The 23,197-nt window shown below is 46.3% G+C and overlaps 1 protein-coding gene across 1 annotated transcript in view; it reads right to left on the bottom strand.

The window, feature by feature from the left end:
* Window positions 1-423: 423 nt before the first annotated feature.
* GIPC3 (GIPC PDZ domain containing family member 3) overlaps window positions 424-23,197 on the bottom strand; it is a 62,459-nt gene continuing 39,685 nt past the window's right edge. The window contains exons 4-6 of the mRNA XM_078670873.1: window positions 12,178-12,290; window positions 10,390-10,471; window positions 424-1,748 (exon numbers count right to left, since the gene is read on the bottom strand). Coding sequence (XP_078526999.1) covers window positions 1,600-1,748; window positions 10,390-10,471; window positions 12,178-12,290 — 344 coding nt within the window. The 3' untranslated portion in view covers window positions 424-1,599. The remainder of the gene's footprint in view (window positions 1,749-10,389; window positions 10,472-12,177; window positions 12,291-23,197) is intronic.

Raw genomic sequence — 23,197 nt, 5'->3', positions numbered from 1 at the left:
TGGGAGGAAGCTGCAATGTCCTCTCTAGTCCCACCCCTTTGAGGTGTCCCTTTCTCTTCTCCCGAAGGCCTTGAATTCTGAAATGCTGAATCTTTCCCTTTGTTTATGTGCTGGTCCCATCCAGGGCTGAGGTTGGATCTTCACATCTCCTGGTAAAGTACCACTTTACTGCCACTGTGACTGCACTGGGTAATATTTGATGCTTACAGAGACAGTCTGTGTCCTAGGTATCTACTTGTGTGTTACCAGGTAACTTACAAATGTAGTTTCCCAGTCTGTAGTTATGCATGGCTCTTAAATGAAGAAAATAAAGGTAGTATTCTTCTCAGAAAAACAAAGTTTGTGCCCACCAGGGACTTGTAGTACCTGACGTACACACATGCTGTACAATTATAAATGACACAACAGGCAAGGTCAAGAGGCAGATATCTGATACAGATTTATTTCTGTTACTAGGAAACATTTAAGTTACTATGGAATCCAGGTCCAAACAGAGTCAGTAGCATCAACCCATGGACATGATTGGTGTTTGTACCTGAGATTAAAGAAATGTGGACCTTCCATCAGCAGAGGCGACAGACATGATGTGGGCAATAGGGGAGTTTTTATTGAAGGAGACATATGGTGTGTGAGCTTTGTGAAAGGAACACGAGTGGTAGACTTCCTACGACTTGCAAGTCAAGCACAGGCTAGCTGTTGGCATAAGATGGTGTAATCTTAAAAGGAAAATGAAGGCAAAGAGCTCTCAACACAGGAGCAAGAGGGCCTAACTTCAGAGAAAGAACAGAGTGTTCTATTATGGGATGGGGTCAAAGGACCATCACTTCAGGATGTTGCTTTTGTTTGATGGTGGATTCTTTTTTGTAACCAATTCAGCATGTGAAGGACCACCAATGAATGTAGAATTCTGCCTACTTGGTGAGGTCTGATTTTCTTGACCAAATTCTGCATCCCCAACAAACAGCAGGAGTTCTAGAATATACCTTTATTTTATGGTGTGTAGTTATTTTTTTCTTAAACTCACACAACCTACTTTAAAAGGCATTTCAGACTGTACCCTCGTCTTATAGTAGCAGCTACTCTTTACCCAAACCAGCATTATCATCAAAAAACCATCAAGAACCAGGATTCTGGAGTGTGCATTTGAGTTGTGGTGTCTAGTTTTCTTTCCCCTGTGCACCCAACAATTACAATCACAAACAATCAGGATTCCATAATGTTCATTTGCTTGAAGGTGTCTGGTTCTCTTTTCCCAAACTCCCTTCATCTTTAATCCGCAACCAAGATTCTTGAATGCCCCTTTCCTTGAGGACATCTGATTGGGTGAGTAAGACCCACGGAGACATCATTCAGTTGTAGCTTGAGGTATTGCGGATAAGGCAGAGGTATTTTAATCAATCAATCAATCAGTCGATTTGTATAGCACAGTTAATCACCCGAGAGGGTATCCAGGCGCTAGAGAGCAGGATGATGTTTAAGAGCAAGAACGGTGTCAATAGGGTTTTGGGGACATGCCAAGGTGAGTCTTTTTGGGAAGAAGATAGATGGGCGGCTGGGCTATGCGAATGTGGAAGCTGGTGGCCCCACTTTCTCGATTCCTCATCGCTCGCTCTTTGCCTCGTGAATCGCCCTCCAGACTTCAACCACAAACTCCTCGGGGAAAGCAAACTCTCCAAAGATGGCATCCAGACCGTGGACAAAGTCCTCCGGGCACTGTTTGTCCTTGGCTGTCTCCACCATAGTTGAGGCTGGAAGCGAATCAAAAGAGTAGATGACATTAGACGAATGGGAAGACTTTCTTAATTTCACAAATTCCCTGTTTGTTCCCTGCTTCACGTCTTCTAGGTCAGTCTCTCTCTCGATCCAACTTTCTTTTTTGAATCTTTTTCTCTGCATGTTCCTTCCTCACTCTCTTCGTGGCTGATTTTTTTCTATCAGTCTCTACCTCTTCTCGCCATCCACCTACTTGTCCCACACTCTCATAGACTGACGTATGTCTGCTTCACATCCTATCAATGCTAGTTTACAGCACCTTAGCTTCTATCCTTTGCATGCGTTTCTGCTTATCCATACAAGCGTTCCTATGTACTCTTACAGCTCATCCAATGCCTACTTTACAACCTATCATATGCACACTTAAAGCTCGTCCAATGCCCACTTTACAACCTATGATATGCATGCTTACAGCTCATCCAATGCCTACTTTACAACCTATCATATGCACGCTTACAGCTCATCCAATGCCTACTTTACAACCTATGATATGCATGCTTACAGCTCATCCAATGCCTACTTTACAACCTATGATATGCACGCTTACAGCTCATCCAATGCCTACTTTACAACCTATGATATGCACGCTTACAGCTCATCCAATGCCTACTTTACAACCTATGATAGGCATGCTTACAGCTCATCCAATGCCTACTTTACAACCTATGATATGCATGCTTACAGCTCATCCAATGCCTACTTTACAACCTATGATATGCATGCTTACAGCTCATCCAATGCCTACTTTACAACCTATCATATGCACGCTTACAGCTCATCCAATGCCTACTTTACAACCTATCATATGCATGCTTAAAGCTCGTCCAATGTCTACTTTACAACTTATCCAGTATTTGGGTGTCTTTCATAGATTCACATGCCTGAATCATTCCCCGTCGTCGAGACGGGAGCCTCCGGTATATAAAAAGTAATGTCCTAAAGACATACATAGAAAAGAATAGGCCCAAAGGTCTCACCTTAGTAGCCTATCCACGTCCTTTTGTAGGAAGGACCAAACAGAGCAGGCCCCAAGGGTCCCACCTTGGTGGCCTATCTGTGTCCTTTTGTAAAAAGGACCAAATAAAGTACAACAGCCAATCAGCTACCACCTCCTTCTAGAACCTTCCTGCCAGGAGCCCAAGTCTCTCAGATTTTCTACCGCATGTTGTGCTAGGGAGTCTCCACCTGAGTTCTCCTCAGGAATTTCTCTTTTTCTTCAAAAGCAACTTTAATTATTCTCTAAAGTTATGTCTGATAGTCAGAAGAAAGGTCTTTTCCGGGCTTGTTCCTCCTGCAGCAAGAAAAGACTTCACATTGAGGATAAACATAATAAATGTTTATATTGCCTCTACCCTCACCACCAGGCAAAGGACTGCAAAATATGTCGGACCTTCTCCAACAAGACCCTCAAGGACCGAGAAGGTCGACTTCTGTTGTGGCTCAACAGGCTCAAGACCAAGACTGATGACTTGGTATCCGAAGGTGAGAGTGTGTCTGGAGTGTCGCAATTTTCCTTGAAGAGGCCAAGGGTTTCTTCCCCTAGCCCCACAGACACCCCTCCTATGAAGACTTCTAAAAAGTCCTCAGAGGGCAAGCCATCTGTGTCTGGCAAGGACCTGCCTGTCCCCGGGAAGCAGCCACTGGTCCCGGCGACGACGACGACGGCGTCGATGGTGCATTCAGCACAGAAAACCGTCTCGACGTCGACGACGACAGTGTCGACGACGACGGCCTCATCGGCTTCCTCCTCGTCGACGAGGACTACGCCTTCATCGTCGGCGAGTAGACCTACGCCGTCGACCATCCCGGTCACTCCATCGACGACGAAGATCTCGTCGTCGACGACGAGACCCTCGTCGAAGGCGTCGACGACGACGAAGGCGTCGACGACGACGACACCGTCGACGAGAACAACGCCGTCGATGAAGTCTACCTCGTCGACGAGGATCATCCCGTCGACGGTGGGAAAGCCGTCGACGACGAGTACACCGTCGACGGTGGGGACTTTACCGTCGACGAAAATGACGTCGAAGAAGACATCGTCGTCGCAACCACCGTCGACGACGACTAAATTACCGTCGACGACCATATCTACCACGGCACCGTCGCTTTCGACGTCGACAGGACCCTGGAAGGAGTCTGCACTCCTCTCCCACGCCATGGATGCCTTTCCACCACAAGTGAGCCATGTCACTGTGCAAATTACTAAACGGCCTATTACGCCGCAACGGATCTCGCCCGGTAGGATACAACAACTTCCTCCGGCCTGTCTACTACAAGGTCAGGAGTCGGACGAGGACTCCTTTACGCAGGCTACTAGTCCATCGGACCTAGTCCTGAAATGTCAAACCACAGATGAGGAGCCTGAAGAGGAGGAAGTCCTTCCACAACAACAGGACCAGCCTCCGCCCCAGACACAGGTTACTCCTATGGTGTGTCTCCCCGCATCCATTGTCTCGGACCTACAATTCCTCATACAGGATTATAAGGAACGGTTCCCGGAGAAACATTCTGCGTCAGCACCTCCAGCTGCACAGACGCCAGCTCCTTCATCTCGCCACAGACCAACTCCCCTGGTCATTGAGAAGACACAGGTTCCGATTCAGGACGCTCCCTCATCTGACGATGAGGAGAGGGAACAGGAGGAAGGTGAAGTCGATGACGACCAGTCGGACCCGGATGCAGATCAAGATTATGTGGCACATTCTCCAGCCTCTCCGGATCCGCAGACCTCGGAGTCTCCACCTGCAGACATCGGTGGATTCCACAACATCATTGAGCGGGCGGCCAAGAGGTTCCACATGTCCATGGAAACTCAGGAAACGGAATGCTTCCTTTATGACTTCAAGGAGCCCACTAGGAAGACTTCAAGATCAATCCCCATAATTGAATACATTTGGAAGCAGGGCAAACAAATCATGCAAGCGCCTGCCTCTATACAGGTGGTGGTGCCCAGGCTTGATAAGAAATACAAGGCACCTCCACGGCACCGGCATGCCTGACAGGTCACCCCAAACCAGATTCCGTGGTGACTCAAGCGGTGCAGAAGAACTCTCGAAATCCATCCTCGCCTCTATCGACGCCACCTGATAAGGAGGGCAGGAAACTGGATGCCGTTGGCAAACGCTTTACTACCACTTCAGCCATGACGGTCAAAGTGGCTAATTCGATAGCCCTCCTGGGCCGTTACAATCGCCAACTCTGGGCGGACATTGCACCATATCTTTCAGATCTGCCGGAGGATGTCAGAGAGGAGGCACATTCACTTCTATTGGAAGGACAGACCTCTGCCTCAGAGCTCATCGATTGTGCCATTGATGCCGCCATGACTGGTTTCCGGCAACTGGCAGGAGCTGCAGTCCTGAGGCGACAGGGCTGGCTCAAGGCCACCACTTTCCGCCAGGAGGTGCAAACCAGGATATTAGATATGCCTTACGATGGCCAGCATCTGTTTGGGGAACAGATTGACGCAGCCCTTACAACCATAAAAAAGGACACGGATACTGCCAAGGCTCTGGGTACTTTACAATTCCGGACCCAGTCCTTTCGTGGCAACCGGGGAAGAGGTCAGCCTGCATACAAAGGTTCCTATCAGAATAGGTCTTCGTACACATATTCGCAGTCCAAGCCGCAGTTTCAGCAGCGACAACCTCAACAAGGCCGACAGTCTTCCTACGGCAAGTCCAATTACCGAGGAAGAGGCCAAAAACGACCTGCTGGCAACAGACAATGACTTGTCTCCCTCGCTAGCCCCTCCACCACTACATTCTTTAAAACTTGGAGGGAAACTGAAATACTTCCATCGCAATTGGCAAACTATAACAACGGATCGGTGGGTACTCCAACTCATTCGATTTGGACATTCCCTAGAATTTACCTCTATCCCCCCAACTACGCCACCGTGCCAGCGATCACACAGGCACCTATGATTGCTTCTTCATTCTTCAGGAAATAGCTTCCATGCTGCAGAAGGGAGCGATAGAGAGAGTTCCACGGGCCCACAAGAATCAGGGTTTCTACTCTCACTTCTTCCTAATCCACCAAAAAGGAAAGAAATGGCGCCCAATCCTGGATCTCAGGGCACTCAACGTGTTCCTAAAGAAACAATCGTTTCGTATGGTGACTCTGCAAGAAATCCTTGGTCTGCTGGAAAAAGGGGACTACATGACGTCCTTAGACCTCCAGGACGCCTACTATCATATCCCTATTCTCAAAGGGCACAGGAAGTTCCTCAGGTTTGCGGTGGCAGGACAGCACTACCAATTTCGGGTCCTTCCATTTGGCCTCAAATCGGCCCCGAGGATCTTTACCAAATGCCTATCACCAGTAGCAGCATTTCTTCGTCAACAAGGCCACCAGGTGTTTCCATACCTGGACGACTGGCTGGTGAAGGCACCGACGGCGGCCGCCGCAGCTTCATCCTCCAGCGCCTGTCTGGATATTTTCCACCGCCTAGGACTGACCCTCAACACTGCCAAGTCAACTCTGGAACCCACCAAGGTCATCACATTCCTTGGAGCGACTCTGGACACGGACCGTGTCAAGGCTTTCCCCTCTCAGGAGAGAAAAATCAAGCTCATCTCCTTGGCCAAGGCAGTGGCTTCGCGGAAGACTCTTCCGGTCCGCACGTTCAAGTCTCTCCTAGGCATGATGTCCTCATGCATACTGCTCATTCCACACTGCCGCCTAAAAATGCGTCCACTCCAGGAGGCACTGACGAAGCAATGGACTCAAGCCACAGGTTCTTTCGAGGACCGCATACGAGTCACTCGACCCATTATCAATCATTTGCAATGGTGGACATCTCTCCACCATCTCTCAAAGGGTCTGCCGTTCCTGCTCCCAGCAGAGCCACACGTCATAACTACGGATGCGTCCCTGGAAGGCTGGGGAGCTGTCCTCCAGGACCTCCAGATCAACGGCAAATGGACAACACAGGAAACCAGGCTCCATATCAATCTGTTGGAGTTACGGGCGGTTTTCCTGGCTCTACAGGCGTTTCTTCCACGCATTCGTCACTCCCCAGTGCTCGTCAGGACGGACAACACCACGACGATGCACTACCTGAACAAACAGGGGGGACGCGTTCCATCTCGTTATCTCGAGAATCGCAAAGAATCTGGAACTGGCTTCTACCACATGGCATAGTGTTAAAAGCGGAGTACGTCCCGGGCAAGGACAATGTCTTGGCGGACGCACTGAGCAGGGAGAAGTCTCCTTCCCACGAATGGGAACTGGACAGGGAGGTGCTGGACCATATCTTCCAGGAGTGGGGCACCCCGAACATAGACCTCTTTGCCACCAGAGAGAACGCCAAATGCCCAAGCTTCGCAAGCAGGCATCACCACTCAGGAACCCTCGGGAATGCATTTTCCATCACATGGCGCAACGTCTTTGCGTACGCCTTTCCGCCATTCCCACTGATACCCAGGGTTCTCAGGAAGATGAAATCGGAACCCTGCACTCTGATCCTCATTGCTCCGTCCTGGCCGAGGCAGCACTGGTTCACGGAGCTTCATCGCCTCTCTGCCCGGCCCCCTCTTCGCCTGCAGCAGTTTCCGGCCCTGATCACGATGTCTCAAGGGCAGGTTCTCCACCCGAACCTGAGCTCTCTGAAGTTATCAGCCTGGCTCCTGAATACCGCGAATTCAGCCATCTGAACATCCCGCAGGATTGCAGAGATGTCCTTGCGAACGCTAGAGCGGTCAGCACTAACAAAACCTACTCACTAAAATGGAAGCGATTCTGTTCCTGGTGTGTGGATCAAGGCTTGCACCCCTTCCATGCCACTCCACAGCAGCTGCTGCCATACCTGTTACACCTTGCGCAGTCAGGCCTTGCGCATACATCCATCAAAGTGCATCTAGCGGCGATTTCAAGGTTCACAAGGAAGGCTGCAGGCCCATCTTTGTGGGCGGACAGGCTCATCAAACAATTCCTAAAAGGTCTATTCAGGTCCTTTCCACGACCACGGCCTATTCCTCCATCGTGGCACCTCAATGTGGTTCTTCATCAACTAATGAAGCATCCCTTCGAACCCATCCATAAGGCAGAGATCAAGTTCCTCTCTTGGAAAACGGCCCTTCTCCTGGCACTAACCTCTGCCAGGAGGGTCAGTGAATTGCAGGCTCTATCCATCCAGGATCCTTTTCTTCAATTCAGAGAGGACAGAGTCATTCTGAGGACTAACCCTCGCTTCATTCCAAAAGTCCCTTCGGACTTCCATCTTAATGAACCAGTGGTGCTTAGATCGTTCTTTCCGAATCCTACCACGACAGCTGACAGAACTCTACATTCTCTAGATCTAAAGAGATGTCTTAAATTCTACATCGATAAGACACGACACTTTCGAAAGTCATCCCAGCTCTTCATTGCCTTTAGTAGACCAAGACTGGGCATGCCCCTGACAAAGCAGAGCATCTCAAGATGGATCTCTTCTGCGATCACCTTTTGTCATGACAAGGCCGGACGGCCTTTAGACTCACGAGTCAAAGCTCATTCGACTAGAGCCATGTCCACGTCTGCGGCGCTGTTCGCTGGAGTGCCGATATTGGACATCTGCAGAGCGGCGACATGGAAGTCCCCGCACACCTTCACCAGGCACTACTGCCTGGATACTGAGCTGATGAAGGATGCAGCAGTGGGCCGAGCAGTGCTTCGCCATCTATTCCAGTGAGGTGAGCCCTACTACATCCCTCCATCCTTTACAAGTATGCACATTCTCTTACTGTATTTATATGCCATTGCATTTTGTGATTTGTAATCATGTGATATGTTTTATCCACATGTTCATACCCGATCTTCATACAGAATGTGCATAATGTATTGCTCGCTACTCTGATTCAGGCATGTGAATCTATGAAAGACACCCAAATACTGGATAAGAAATGCGTTACTTACCTGTAACTGCAGTTATCCAGTATTAGTGTCTTTCATAGATTCACATGCACCCTCCCGCCTCCCCTGGCAGGGCTCACCTTTCTCTCTAATGAGTTTACGCCTAACTAGCTTGGTGCGTACGAAAATCTGAGAGACTTGGGCTCCTGGCAGGAAGGTTCTAGAAGGAGGTGGTAGCTGATTGGCTGTTGTACTTTATTTGGTCCTTTTTACAAAAGGACACAGATAGGCCACCAAGGTGGGACCCTTGGGGCCTGCTCTGTTTGGTCCTTCCTACAAAAGGACGTGGATAGGCTACTAAGGTGAGACCTTTGGGCCTATTCTTTTCTATGTATGTCTTTAGGACATTACTTTTTATATACCGGAGGCTCCCGTCTCGACGACGGGGAATGATTCAGGCATGTGAATCTATGAAAGACACTAATACTGGATAACTGCAGTTACAGGTAAGTAACGCATTTCTTATCATATGCACGCTTACAGCTCATCCAATGCCTACTTTACAACTTATCATATGCACGCTTACAGCTCATCCAATGCCTACTTTACAATCTATCATATGCACGCATAAAGCTCGTCCAATGCCTACTTTACAACCTATCATATGCACGTGTGCAGCTCATCCAAGGCCTACTTTACAACCTATCATATGGACGCATAAAGCTCGTCCAATGCCTACTTTACAACCTATCATATGCACGCGTGCAGCTCATCCAAGGCCTACTTTACAACTTATCATATGGACGCATAAAGCTCGTCCAATGCCTACTTTACAACCTATCATATGCACGCGTGCAGCTCATCCAAGGCCTACTTTACAACCTATCATATGGACGCTTACAGCTCGTTAAATGCCTACTTTACAACCTATCGTCTGCATCCTCACAGTCCACCAGATGCAGTCTTACAGGCAAACCATTACCTACTTCACAACCTAGTCTATGCATGTTTACAGCTGATCAAATGTATTTATTTTTATTTATTTTGAGAGTTTTATAGCGCGCGAACTAGACCCTTGCGGGTATCAGAGAGCTTTACAAGGTAGAGTTACATAAAAACATGGTAAATAGCACAACGTTCGCTGATAGACAATGGTAGTGTAATCAAACAATCATTGATACCCGTATAAGATACAAAACAAAGCGTTCACTGTACATCAAGCATAATATAGATACAATAGCTACAAATGAAGCCTTAAAGCCAATGCACTGCTTATTTACAACCTGTACTATGCATGCTTACAGCCAATAAAATGCTGCCTTACAATACTTTCACTGCATACTTAACAACCTTACCTATGTATGCATACAGGCCACCAAATGTATACATTACAACCCGTCATGTTCATTCTTCCAAACTACCCAATGCATGACCCACAGCTGACAGAGGAATCACAACTCATCAAATACATTCTTTCTGGACCCCCTATTACATGTGCTAAAGTTCATCCACTGTGGGATTCACAACTTATCAAATGCATGCTTAACAGCCATTCCATGTGCTCATTAAAGACCATCAAACACACACTTTGAAGCCCAATCAGTATATGCATAAAGTCCATTAAAAGGCTATATATATGCTTCCGAACCCAAAACCTAAAGAAGCTATGCTTTGCAGCCCAAGCAATGCATGCCTTGCAGCTCACGCTATACCACCGTCTATGTTTAGCGCCTGTTTTACTGCGGATGATGCTAGATCACGGCCCTCCATAAGCCTCACCCAGCTCCACGTCCCGAATGCCCATATAACTCTCCAGAAGATCATCCACCTTCTTCGAGGCTTCCTCCTCAAATTCGCTGGGCTGCAAGGGAAAGTCAACTGGTTACAACGGTGCGTCACAGCAGTGCTTAATGTGTAAACAATTAAGTGCCAGGGCCCAAGGTACTTTGTAGGTGTCCACTGCAGCCTGCACCACCAACAACCATGCCAATGTCAGTACCAGTATTACTTATGTGCTATTTTTATCATTTTTCAATAAACACCGCATTGATAGATTCAGCTGAAAATAGACACACAGCGCCATCCTGTGGTGTAATTCCATAAATACTTTTCTGTGTTTAGAAATAAGTGCTGGAGCTGAGCTCTGGAAAACACCGGCACAAATTAAGCACTGCATCACAGTAGAAATGAAAGAAGCACTCCTCTCAATCAAATGACTGCTTTGCATATCAAATCAGCCATTTTGGAATAGCAAAGTAAGAAGTATTTTCACAGAGGGAGTAATAAACTTCTAATTTTAATCAAAAAAAATAAAAACATCAATCGGGTTGGGGAGTGCTGTAGCACCCGGTGCCCTTTCCACCTATCCCCGAGTACAATCAAGTACCAGTTACATTGTCCTGGATTATCTAAGAAAGAAAGATGATATCTGATGTCGTTACACCTTCCTTTATTTTCAGTCAGCAGAACATTGCTTAGATTGTGCTGGTGGTTTTTACGATGATGGGCACAGGTGTTCATTTTAACAGTTCTGGGGCTATTGTTCATCATCAGACTTTGACACACAGTAAGATGGAGAGAGACAAAAAAGGGTGCTATAAGGAGGAAGGAGTGGGGAGTAAAAAAGTAAGAAAGTTTGAAGCAGGTCAGAAAAAAGAAAACACGAGCTAAAGAGGCAGGAAGTGTAGGGTGGTGGAAGAAAGAGGCATGAGGTGAAATCAAGACCAGGCAGCCTCGGTATTCATGAGATAAAGAGACAGGAAGTGTAGGAGGATGGGAGAAACAGGCATGAGGTGGAATCAAGACCAGGCAGCCTCGGTATTCAGTAGATATAAAGATACAGGAAGTGTAGGGGGTGGAAAAAAGAAGCATGAGGTGGCATCAAGACCAGGCAGACTCAGTTTTCATGAGGTGGAATCAAGAGGAGAATGCCTTAGTATTCTGTATCCTCAGCATTTGGCAGAACCGACTGCAGGGTTCTAAGAAAACCTTTGTGATACAGCACTTGTTTTTTTTTTTATTGTGCTAACGATTTTGGTGCGTATACGTCGAATATTGGAGAGAACGATTGGACTTGATACTGCTGCTAGCCATGTTTTTAAAGGAAAAAATACTTGATTCAGAGCTTCTAGAGACAGTTTCCAAACACAACTGGGATAATTAGAATAAAAGAGGTGCAGCTTGTATTGCTCAATTGGTGTGCATGTAGTTGTGTGTTCTGTTGGACTCAATACTTCGTACATTTGGATAAAGTTTTGCTCTATATCCAGATAAGTCAAATTCATTATTAGTAAATTATCTGATAAAGGTATAGAGTTGTCTTTCTTAAGGAACCATATTTCCTAGATTATTTTGTTTCAATATATATGTGCATTGAAATGGCATGATTGCAAGAGTAAATGATGCATAATATGCAGCATTATTCATCACATAATGTGCAGCATAATTTTCTATTTCTTGCCATGCAATCTAGTTTTTCATTGATACATAATCACAGTCATGCTGCCTGAAAATATATTTGCATCAAGCTGACACCTCTCTTTATTTTAAGACTAAAACGTAATTTACCGCCTCCTCCACGGTGGCTGCGCCCTTCGTTCGTAGACGCAGTGTTTCTCGGCCGGTCACCACCTTTCCTTCACTTGGTGTCTTATTGGCTTTGCTCCGCTGACCAATCATGTCTACAACACAGAGGGAGAAGGTGTTAGTAATTGTGGTGGCGATGAACAGCACAAAAGGTAAAATTAGCCTGCCCAAATTATATATATATATATATATATATATATATATATATATATATATATATATATATATATATATATATATATATATATCCCCCGAGGTCATATAATGCATTTTACAGTATACAGTTTACATTTTCAAACAGGTTTCCTAAAAATGGAACCCAATAAACCTTCGAGGCAAGTCTGACTGCTCTCCGGGGTGTTAGGGTTCATGCACAAAATAATCTAAAAAAAACCTGGTGGTGCATTTTGAAGCACAATGTATATGTACATTGGTTAATAAGCCATTGTTTTTACAGGCAGATCAATTAATCTTGGTGTTTAATTTCAAATGATCTTCCATCATTCTTCAAGGTGAATAGAGCATCTTCTTTCACTTTTATCTTTCAGTACCTTTCATTTTCTCACTCTGCGACTTCATGTGGATTCTAACTTTCATATGATGACTGAAAATCTATTATGTTGTGGCAGAGATGAAGAAAGAAAAGCTATATATATATATATATATATATATATATATATATATATATATATATATATATATATATATATATATATATATTTATATATATATAACAACTTAAGGCTGTAGGCAGCAGAACTATCCCTCAAGTTAAGCAGATCACAGGACTCAAGACCCGCTTTAGAGTTTGGCGAATGGGACACTCCGTCACAAAGGAGGCATTATATACGTAGTACCCCAGTACCACATCCACCAAACTATAAAGGCCTGATTACAATCTTGGCGGATGGGAATACGCCGTCACAAACGTGCCGGATATCCCGTCCACCGTATTACAATCCCATTATATCATATGGAGATCGTAATACGGCAGACGGGTTATCCATCACGTTTGTGATGGAGTATTCCTTCTGCCGGGATCTAAATAAAGCCCAAAGGCGCTTTCACCACCCCTGATGTTACAGAGACTTTAGACGTTCTGAGAGCAACCATCTCTCCCATTACACTGTTGTTACAAGCTGAGGGCTCAGACAGCAGCAGCAATGACCAAACCATAAATAAATGTATCAATATGGATGATGAACAACTATTATAGGACTCATAAAATAAAAAGCATGGGAGCAAGTACTCTCTGGCATCAAGGAAACATTGTCAGCAGCAAGGACCTCCAACTCAGCATTATCAAACCAATATTAACTTTTCATATACTATGAAATACAAATTACATAGTTTGGCATCAGATGCTAACTTTTCTTTTGGGCTAACTTAACTAATTTTCTTCACACCTCAGCTTAGCCTTTTCTGAAACTACTCACATTTTGCTATCAAATACCAGTTTTTTTTTATTTTGGGCATATTAACTCAGTTCCCCCACTCAAAAGACGGCCATTGTTCGTAAATAACTCTTTCTGTATCAACAAATATAAGAGAAGGGTTTTAGGTACATACCAGAGTTTGGTACTCATGTCAACTTACCTTTTTGCTCATGCCCCAGAACCAATGGTTCACGTGGACAGAGTTTACTATTCGTGCCAGTTATCTAAATGATATACCAGAGGTCTATACCATACAACAGGGATAGCCACAACAAATTAGGCTAGCCCATGGCTAGCCAGGGATTGCGACCATAAGCCAAAAGTGACCACCATTATGCCAGAGCCATAAATAGACCTGGGAAAGCCAACACTATGCCTGGTAAGGCTCCCATTATGATAAGAATACCCATGACATGCCAAGGTCACCATTATGCCTTGAATGTCTTTAAAGGGCAAGAGATGGCTACCACAGGGCCTCAGAAGACCCACAATTTTTCATGAATATGCACAATATACCACGGATGTCCACAGGATGCCAGTTTGCCATTGTGCCAATGATGGACACGGCTATGCCAGAGTAAACTACACATGTGCCTGTGAGGGCTTTCACTACTCCAGGTTGGATGTATGACGGTACGACGTGGGCTATTACCATGCGTACCTTTACAACGCGTGTTTTACAACGCAAGTCGTTACCATGACTTGCGCTGTAGGGTGCGGACTTAGGAATAGTTTAATTTACTATCCCAACACAATTCCCTGTGGATAGTAGGGAAGGTGTTGGAATAGTAAATTAACTATTCCTTGTCCTTGAGCGCCCTCCAGCGCAAGTCGTGGTTATGACTTGCGTTGTAAGAGGCGCATCGTAATGGTAGCGCGGGGTAACATCCGCGTCGTAAAGGATGTTCCCCCTCCAGGTTAACCCGGTGCTACGACTAATGCCAAGTACAACCACCACAGGTCCTTACCACAAGTACGACCAAGCTACCATGGCTCAAGGATCACAACATGCCCAAAATGTACACCTTCTTCTAGGACTTTCCTTATCCAGAGAAGAGCACCTTTTCATTAGCGATGAGCACCACACGGATATACATTATGATCATCGGGTTAAAGGAATGAGCCCTAAACAAAGAGACAATCGCCCAGGTAGACGCACATAGACACTTCTTTGTGAATTCACACAAACGTGTTCAGATCCAATCAGAGGTCAGGGATTTTTCACACCTGTGGCCATGGTAACAAAGTTAGTTGGAGGGTCAGTGCTACCACCCCTTCTCCTCTCTCTTTCTCTACAAACACATCTGGCTTTTTTTTTAGGCACATGTGGAGGAGGAAGCAGGGATTCAGGGCTGTACTTTTCATGTCTCTCCTCTGGAGTATTTGATAAGTCCATTTGACTATAGTTTTTCGCCTATGCGGACGGTACGCAAATCACCCTCTGGTTAGATGGCAAAGTGCGTTAATCTCAGGACCAATTTACTGTCAGCATTGGGCAGATTCCATCCTAGATGTGTCAACTGTTTAATACTTGCTGGAAAGAAAAAGGTCTTCAGTTTTCACAATTCTGCGTTACGGACTCCTGAACGGCGGCCTGATGTCACAGGCCCTCTTCCTGCAGCAGCTCAATGTTCATAGATTCAGAGGGGACATTTTTGACACTAGGCTATCTTTTGAGATTCATATATAACACAACGGTTGGAGGAGGGTCTAAGGGGAAGCCATATTTATAGACCTAACAGACAATCTACACCCCCATATACTATGTAGAAACAAACAAACGTGACTGTCGGCGGTCTGTAGAGTAAATAAACCATGTGTCTGGAATGACGTAGGTGTCACTGTGTACAGGAAATGAATCCCATCAGCCCACCCAAATGGCGGAACATCATCATCTGGGACTTTTGTGGACACCCAAACACCTTGAAGTGTATTTCAGCATCATTAGAAAAGTCCTGGCATATCTGCCCTCTTCCTGCAGGACATCTTTGTTGCAGGTTCTAATAAACTCTAGATGACATCCCTGCATCTCACCGGCCTCCCTCGCTCTCTGACTTTAAGACTTCAGTTGGTTCAACCTACTAAAGCTGCTTGATTTTGGGCCCGATTAGGTGGTGTTCCATCTCTTCCCATCTTGTTCAGCTTCACTGGCTAATGTTCTTTAAATGCAACCTTTTTAACCCCTTTACCGCGGCGCAAATTCCGCCACGGTGCAGGGCGTTCCATTGAGTGGGTGGGGCCGCGTCGGCCAACGGACGTGCGCAGCACTACTGAGGTAGTGCTCGCAACTGCCATTGGCCGACGGGCGCACTTAACAGGTTAAGGCTCCGTGTCTGCATCACAAAGCTATTTTTGCCCTAATTCTAGCAACTACATGTCTGCACTCTTCTCTCTGCACAATCCACCACGTGCTCTTGCTTCTAGCTCTCTTTGTTTCGTGTTTCTTCCTAGTTATAGAAAGGACAGAGTGGGCAGTCGTTCTTTTGCCGCGACGACAGCTAAAGCTTGGTACGCTCTGGCCCTTCAGCTTCATGCAGAAACAACGTATTCAATTTCACAAGCACTTGAAAACACATCTTTTTTCAATCTCTGTAAAGGACCATCTTTCGCCTTTCTTTTCAAGTAGGCTTCAGGACACTCCTTTTAGGGGTAACTGTGAGATTCACAAATCTCAAATGAATCATTCATTGGATACACCCCCCCACCCGCCATCTCCGCTCCGCAGACCGCGTCCTTGCCAACGTCCCCCGCATCCGAAGAGTGACCGCCGGCAGCAGATCATTCTCCCACCTCGCCGCCAAGACGTGGAACACCCTCCCCATCCACCTACGGCAGACCGAAGACCTCCTAACATTCAGTAGACTCCTCAAGACCTGGTTCTTCGAACAGTAGCAGCGCCCCCCCCCAGCGCCTTGAGACCCTCACGGGTATGTAGTGCACTTTACGAATGCTCGGATTACAAATGCTATGATTGATTGGATTAGTTCCTCTGGAGGTCATTTGATGTCTTCACACACAGGTACATTATATATATATATATATATATATATATATGCCCATTGAAAGTTTATGTTCAAGCACGGGCATCACAAGCACAATCTTGAATTAGTTCACTTCCAACCTCTCTGACTGAAAACCAGGTTCTCTAGATGGAAACCTCCAGATCTCTGCCAATGCCTGTTTCTCTCCAGTGTCACAAAGCTCTATTTTCACTCCCATGGTGTTGAATCGCTGGGAACAATAGCCAATCAAAAAGACATTGCTATCCAGTAATACGCTGACGACATCCAACTACACCTAGAATTGTCCACTAACAACAATCTTAGTCTCCGATGACATTCACACCTGGACGTCTGCAGCAAATTTGAAACTTAATCCATTAAAGGAAATGTTCACCCTCGTAAACCGAGGAGCCTTCACATCTTTCAGCCAGGAGAAATTCAGCACAATGCTTTTCCCCACAACGTTCATTATCTGCTGAATCTTTAAGTTTTAACATTGGCCCTTCAAGGCACTACATGGATCATGTTAGGGAAAAGCACAAACTGCATGGTTCATCTTACATTGCAAAGCAAACTGAACTTAGGTCCACTGTCAGGGCGTCTATCTTATCGCAAATCGACAACGCCTATTCACTGCTAACCGGTCTCTCACTCCTCGCTGACACCAAAGCCGCTCTTTACACAACATCTCTACTAATCACCAATCCACAAAAGGTTAAGTGCATGTACCCTGAATTTAAAAAAATGCGCTAGATCCCTCTCCCTACCACAATCTTCTTCAGAGTCTGTGATGTGACCCGGTAGGGCTTCAACCGCAGTAACACAAATTATCATTTGCATAATCGCAAAACGTCAGGCTGTGGCAGCACTACTAGCATCATTTCCCTGAGCAGGCCAGATATAAAAAAAATACTCACAAATATGCAAGTCAACAAGTTTTCTCTGCATATGGAGCGAGACTTTGGAACAACCTCCCTCCCAACCTTGGCGTGCTCTTTCATTGATGACATTCAGGAAGGGTCTAAAAGCCCACCTCTTCTCAATCTTCCACCCAACCTTGGTGGGATCCCTTCCACTGCCCACATCTGGCCACTAAGATAAGTGTTTCTGAACCCACCTTGGGGCGTATCTACCATTGGTGCAGCAAGTCCAGTAGCACCGGGGCCCAGAGGAGCATACTGATTATTGCTATATTTCATATGGGGGCACGTCTGTAATACTCGCACCTCCATTGCTGACAGATGGTGCATGGTCCAAGGCGTAGCTACCATTGGTCCAGCAGGTGCTGTGACACCGGGGCCCAGAGCCCTGAGGGACCCATTACTCCCTGATATTTGCAGTGCTTTAGTACTCCCAACAGCAGTCAAAAGGTCTATTTTTCTTGCGTGTTCGAGGGTCCATGGTGCCTTCTCTATGCTAGACCCTACAAGTATTTTTACTCACTTATTGTTCTCAGGTCCCTTTGTTAACAAACTCACAGGCCTCGTAGCCTCACAGGTTGCCACATGCCTTTGTTGCAATTTACGACACAGTTTCACTTTATAAAAAGCCCCAAAAATATCATTTAAATAACAAAGAAGTAGGACAATGAATTAAGCTGTAAAAAATCCTAGAATGCTGTTGAATTACTTCTTCACGAGGCGCGTCGTGAGGGACCAGGTGTTTCAACGCACTGTATCCATTCTGTCTCTTGGGGGGGAAACGCGTTGATTCACACGGAGGAGGTGAGGAATTAGTGGGACACTCTAACCGTAGAAACATGATCTAAAAGTCTCTGCCTGTGCACATAAGCCACGAGATTCCACTCTCAGACGTGTAGTCCTTATTTAACAATGAATGAACCGAACTACACGACCCAGGGGCATATGTAGGTAATTTCCGTTTTGCGATTCGCAAATTGTAATTTTTAGGGAATCGCAATTAGAGAATCGCAAAACGAAATGTAGGTAGGATTAGCACATTTTTTCGCGAATCCCACTTAGTCCTTATTTGCGAATTGCAAATTGAGATTTGCAAATAAGGAATACCTTCTAATTCATTCCTATGGGCTAGAAGGCCCATAGAAATGAATGGGAAGACATTCTCAATTTGCGATTCTCAATTAGAGAATCGCAAATTGAGAATGCAATTTCAGGGTTGTACGGGTGTCAATAGGACACCCTTTCGCACCCCTGAAATTAACATGTGTGCACATGTGGCCCACATACATGCCCTAAGGGCATGTATGTGACCCACATGGCACTTTGAAAAATACCAAAAAGTGCATTTTTCAAAGAAATCGCAAAATACCACCAACCTGAAGTTGGTGGTATTTTGCGATTCCTTAAGGCAAAATTGGCACCACTTGGGTGCTTCCTATATTGCATTTAAGGAATCGCAATTTGCTATTCCTTAAATGCAATAACAAAATAAGGAATCGCAAATTTTGCAATTCCTTATTTTGCATGTGGGTTTTTGTGTACTACATAGCACACTGCCCTAATTGCGATTGCAAATGCTTAAATTCTGCGAATTTCAGCATTTGCGAGCGAAATTAGGCTTCCTACATATGGCCCCCAGAATGCAAAGTAAAAAAAAAAAAGAACGTGCCTAATGAGCTAGTCAATTCAATGCCGGCTTTATTCGATGAGCTAGTCAAGAGTAGACCCACAAAACTTTAGAGCTTTGCTCTGCTCACCGTCACAGTATTTCAGTGTTTTTCTTTTCTACAAAATAATGAATATTGCATTCCATAATGTGTTGCATTGTACGTTGTGGCTCAGGCATTTGGAAAAGTCTGCCTCCAAAAGTGGAGGTACACTTATGCAAGCGCGCCCCTCCTTCCTAGCGCTGCCCGTGCCCCAGCTGTGCCCGGGCCTCTGGGAGCTAGGGCGAGGCCCGGGGCTCTGGCACGGCTGTTTACCCGCCGTCCCGAGCCCTGCCCGTGTTTCCGAGAGGGTTGCAGCATCCCCCCTGGGGGCCGCTGCAGTCACGTCAGGCTCGGAAGTGGGTGGAGGGCCCGGGCGCCGCGTGCGTCACTTTGGCGTGGCGCGCGGCCAGGAGCCTGCAGAGCAGAAATACACCCTGCACAGCGGCTGCATCGGCCCACCACGTGAGAAGACAGGAAGGATGCAGGGGTCGAAGGGCACCGGAAGCGTGTCCCTTTCGATCTGCCCACACCATATCCACGGATTTCTAGCCAAGTGATGATTTATGCTGAGCCGGCCTTTGCTGAATAGAACCAGGACGTGGGCGTAGAACAATTTGGCGCCCTTGCTGATGGTAGTGAATTAAATGAGGCATCATGGGTCCTTTTTGGGATCACTGGTCAGTACCTGGATGAGCAGGAACTGGCAGCTGAACAACATCCACCCTAGACCCCTTCAGCGCCCCCAAATCACCGATAGCTGAGCTGCCTTACGCAAATTATGGTTTTATCGATGTGTGCCAGCAGGGGTCCGAGGGTGAAGGGAGGGCAAGAAAGGGGGCTAAAGGGGGGTTAAAAACATCGCCTGCTGTATGATAATGAAGGGCTAAAACCATCTTACCCTGGCAAATCAGACAGAAACAAGCAGGAAGGGACAAGGCAGGAGGAAGATCCTTCTCCCACCCACCGCAAAGACTTGGAATACCCTCCCCACCCATTTACGTAAGACCCAGTACCTGCTGACCTTCAGGAGATGCCTCAAGACATGGCTGTACAACCAGTAGCAGCCTCCCCCACCCCCCGCCCATAGCGCCTTGAGACCCTCACGGGTGAGTAGCGCGCTCTACAAATGTTTGTTTCATTGATCAACCTTAATCCACACAGCTCCATGCACCCCTCAGAAAATTGGTGGCCTAGGCCCAGCTCGCCCATGCTACAAGCCGGTTCTGGATTTATGGCACATTTATACAGTTACCAGATGTTACCAGCCGGAACACCGGTTTTCAACACCTGAGCCTTCCCTTTACCAATAATTACTATCAGGTGTGTTAATGCAATGGGCTGCCCTGCCAAGTGCCAGGCATTGACGGTGAGAATAACGCATTTTAGTGCTGTCCGCATCACCGCACTGAAATGCTAGCTCATGCATTATCAGCAAGCTGGCTCCTATGATTGACGAGGCGCTTCATTGGATTGAGTCACAGGGGTGGTGGTTCCTTTCTTAGCAGTCTGTGCAGTGTGAGTAGGGACTAGGTTGAGGAGAGGTGCATTCCTAATGAGATTCAAGCCTGGGTCTGGCAGTTGTTTACTTTATTGAAATTGCAACTTTAACATTGTTCCGATTGTGCCGTCATCCAGCGCTGTTCGCGTTCCAGTCCCAGTGCTGTAGCCGGTGTCAAGAGTACAGAGAGCAGCGAGCCTGAGTACTGTGACCTGGCATCCGTTCTAAGGGAGGCCAGTCCTGAGTTCCTGCCTCAGCTTGCAACGGGGACCGGCCTGACAGGAAGACACTACCTGGCTTGCCATAGAGAGCAGCATTGGTAGCACACAGAAAGTGAGGCTGGCTCAGGGTGGACAAGTTTGGAACTACGGGACTGATTTACATCTCGGCGGATGGGTTACTCTGTCACAGCAGGGATAGGTATCCCATTCGCCGAAATATAAATACCATTATCTCCTACGTGATATATATTTCTGCAGATGGAGTAACCTATCCACCGAGATCTAAATCAGGCCTTAACATCCTTAGCACAGGTCCGTCCAGCACTGGGGCCAGTTTCTTTTTAAACACCCCACCTGCAGCACTTTTATAGGAAAAAGCATGCACCGTTACGCCCTTGCAATGTGTCAAGGAAGTAAGGCTTAAATAAACAGGCACGATAATGGTGCTCATTTTATGTTGATGCAATTGCAGTAAATATGATTTGAAATAATCACAAAGCGAAGAGAAAAAACTATTATGGTTTTGCCCTATAAAAGTAATAGGACTAGCATATTTAGGGAGCATTATAATTTGAACAACGATATACGAGTAGAGCTTTTGTTAAATGTGCGCTTCAGAACTAATCAGATGATCAATAAGAAATGTTCTTTTAACATTTCAGTTTTTTTAAAACTTAGCAACCTGCTTCCTTAGGGCTTGGTTTTACTCGTGCAAAAGTGTCACTCGAAGTGTCACACATTTTGCTGTAGAATGTCACTCATAAGTACAGTGCAACTATGGAAATGTCACACATTCGCAATCTTGACAGCTATGAGTTGAGTGGGGTAATGTAAAGTAATGTAGTGATGTATTTATATAGCGCTACTAGCACTCCGAGGAGCATCTTGGCGCTGAGACAGAAACCAGAGATGGACAATAGCACTGGTTTACTGCTAACGGTAAGGATGGGAGATCAGATCAGCGTTTTGCAGAGAGAGTCCGGTGCACCAAAAATCCAGGTCTTTTATTGCCTTCCTAAACAGGGACTCTGATGTAATCTGGCGAAGTTGTGGGGGAAGTTCATTCCAGGCCTTTGATCCTAAGACTGTGAGCGATTTTCCTCCCTTCGACACCAATCTGAAGGCAGGTATGTTCAACGGATTGGCATTTGCTGATCTTAAGCTTCGGTAGGGAAAATAGTGCTTAAAACCAGTTTGAAGATATTGGGGGCCCAGAAAATGGAAGGCCCTAAAAGTGATGATAAGGACCTTGAACAGGACGCGTTTGTGAATTGGTAGCCAGTGTAAGATATCTAGCGCCGCTGTTGCGGACGATCTCCTGGGCCATTTCACTACCAGCCGTGCAGCCGCATGGAATCAAACAAATCATTTCCTTATGCAGAATGCAGCGAGTTCTTAAATTGAATTAAAACCCAGTAAAGGAAAATTGGTGTCCCGAAGACACTGAGATATATGCCTACAAAGTCAGTTTTAAATATTTTAAGCTAACAACGCTGCTTTGCAATGAAAGGTGGTTGGACAAATGAATGTGTGTGGCAAGGTGCTGGTGAGTATTTGCACCGTCATGGAGGAGCTGGGATGGTGGGGGGGTTCTTGCTGCCCCGAGACGACAGGTGATAGGGAGGGGAGGCTGCCGCCCAAAACTCGTGCCGCACAGGTTCGGAACCCCCCCCTAGCTACGTCTCTGGGTGCAGGGTCTGTTTTTCTGGGGAAACATCCTTTACAACGAAACTTTTTACAACGCAGTGCTTTTACAACGCAGGTTTTACAACAAAAACCATTACAACGCATTGCGCTGGGGGGCGCTCTAGGATAGGGAATAGATTTAATTTACTATCCAACACCTTCCCTAGTGTCCACGGGGACTGGAGTTGGAATAGTAAATTAAACTATTCACTATCCAGCACCCCAAAGCGCTATGCGTTGTAAAGGTTTGCGTTGTAAAAACTGCGTTGTAACAGCATGCGTGGTAAAAGCATGTGTTGTAACATCATACATCCGTTTTTCTGTATCATCTCCTGGTACAAGCAGCAGCTCTGGTTGTGCAACACGTGGGGATCTGGGACAAATACAGTCAGGGTACGGGCCCCATCAGCCCCCACCCCCTGCAGCTAGAGACAGCACTGGACAGACTCAAGAGGTGTGGTGGGGCGACAGTGCCAAGCCTACAGTGGGAGAGGATGGAGCTCTGGATGTGGGGTGTGGGGACTCCATTA

The sequence above is a fragment of the Lissotriton helveticus genome, chromosome 12, assembly GCF_964261635.1.
Source record: "Lissotriton helveticus chromosome 12, aLisHel1.1, whole genome shotgun sequence".
In the NCBI taxonomy this organism is placed as follows: domain Eukaryota; kingdom Metazoa; phylum Chordata; class Amphibia; order Caudata; family Salamandridae; genus Lissotriton; species Lissotriton helveticus.
Note: the sequence above shows the minus strand (reverse complement) of the source record. Positions and strands in the feature narration are given on the sequence as shown.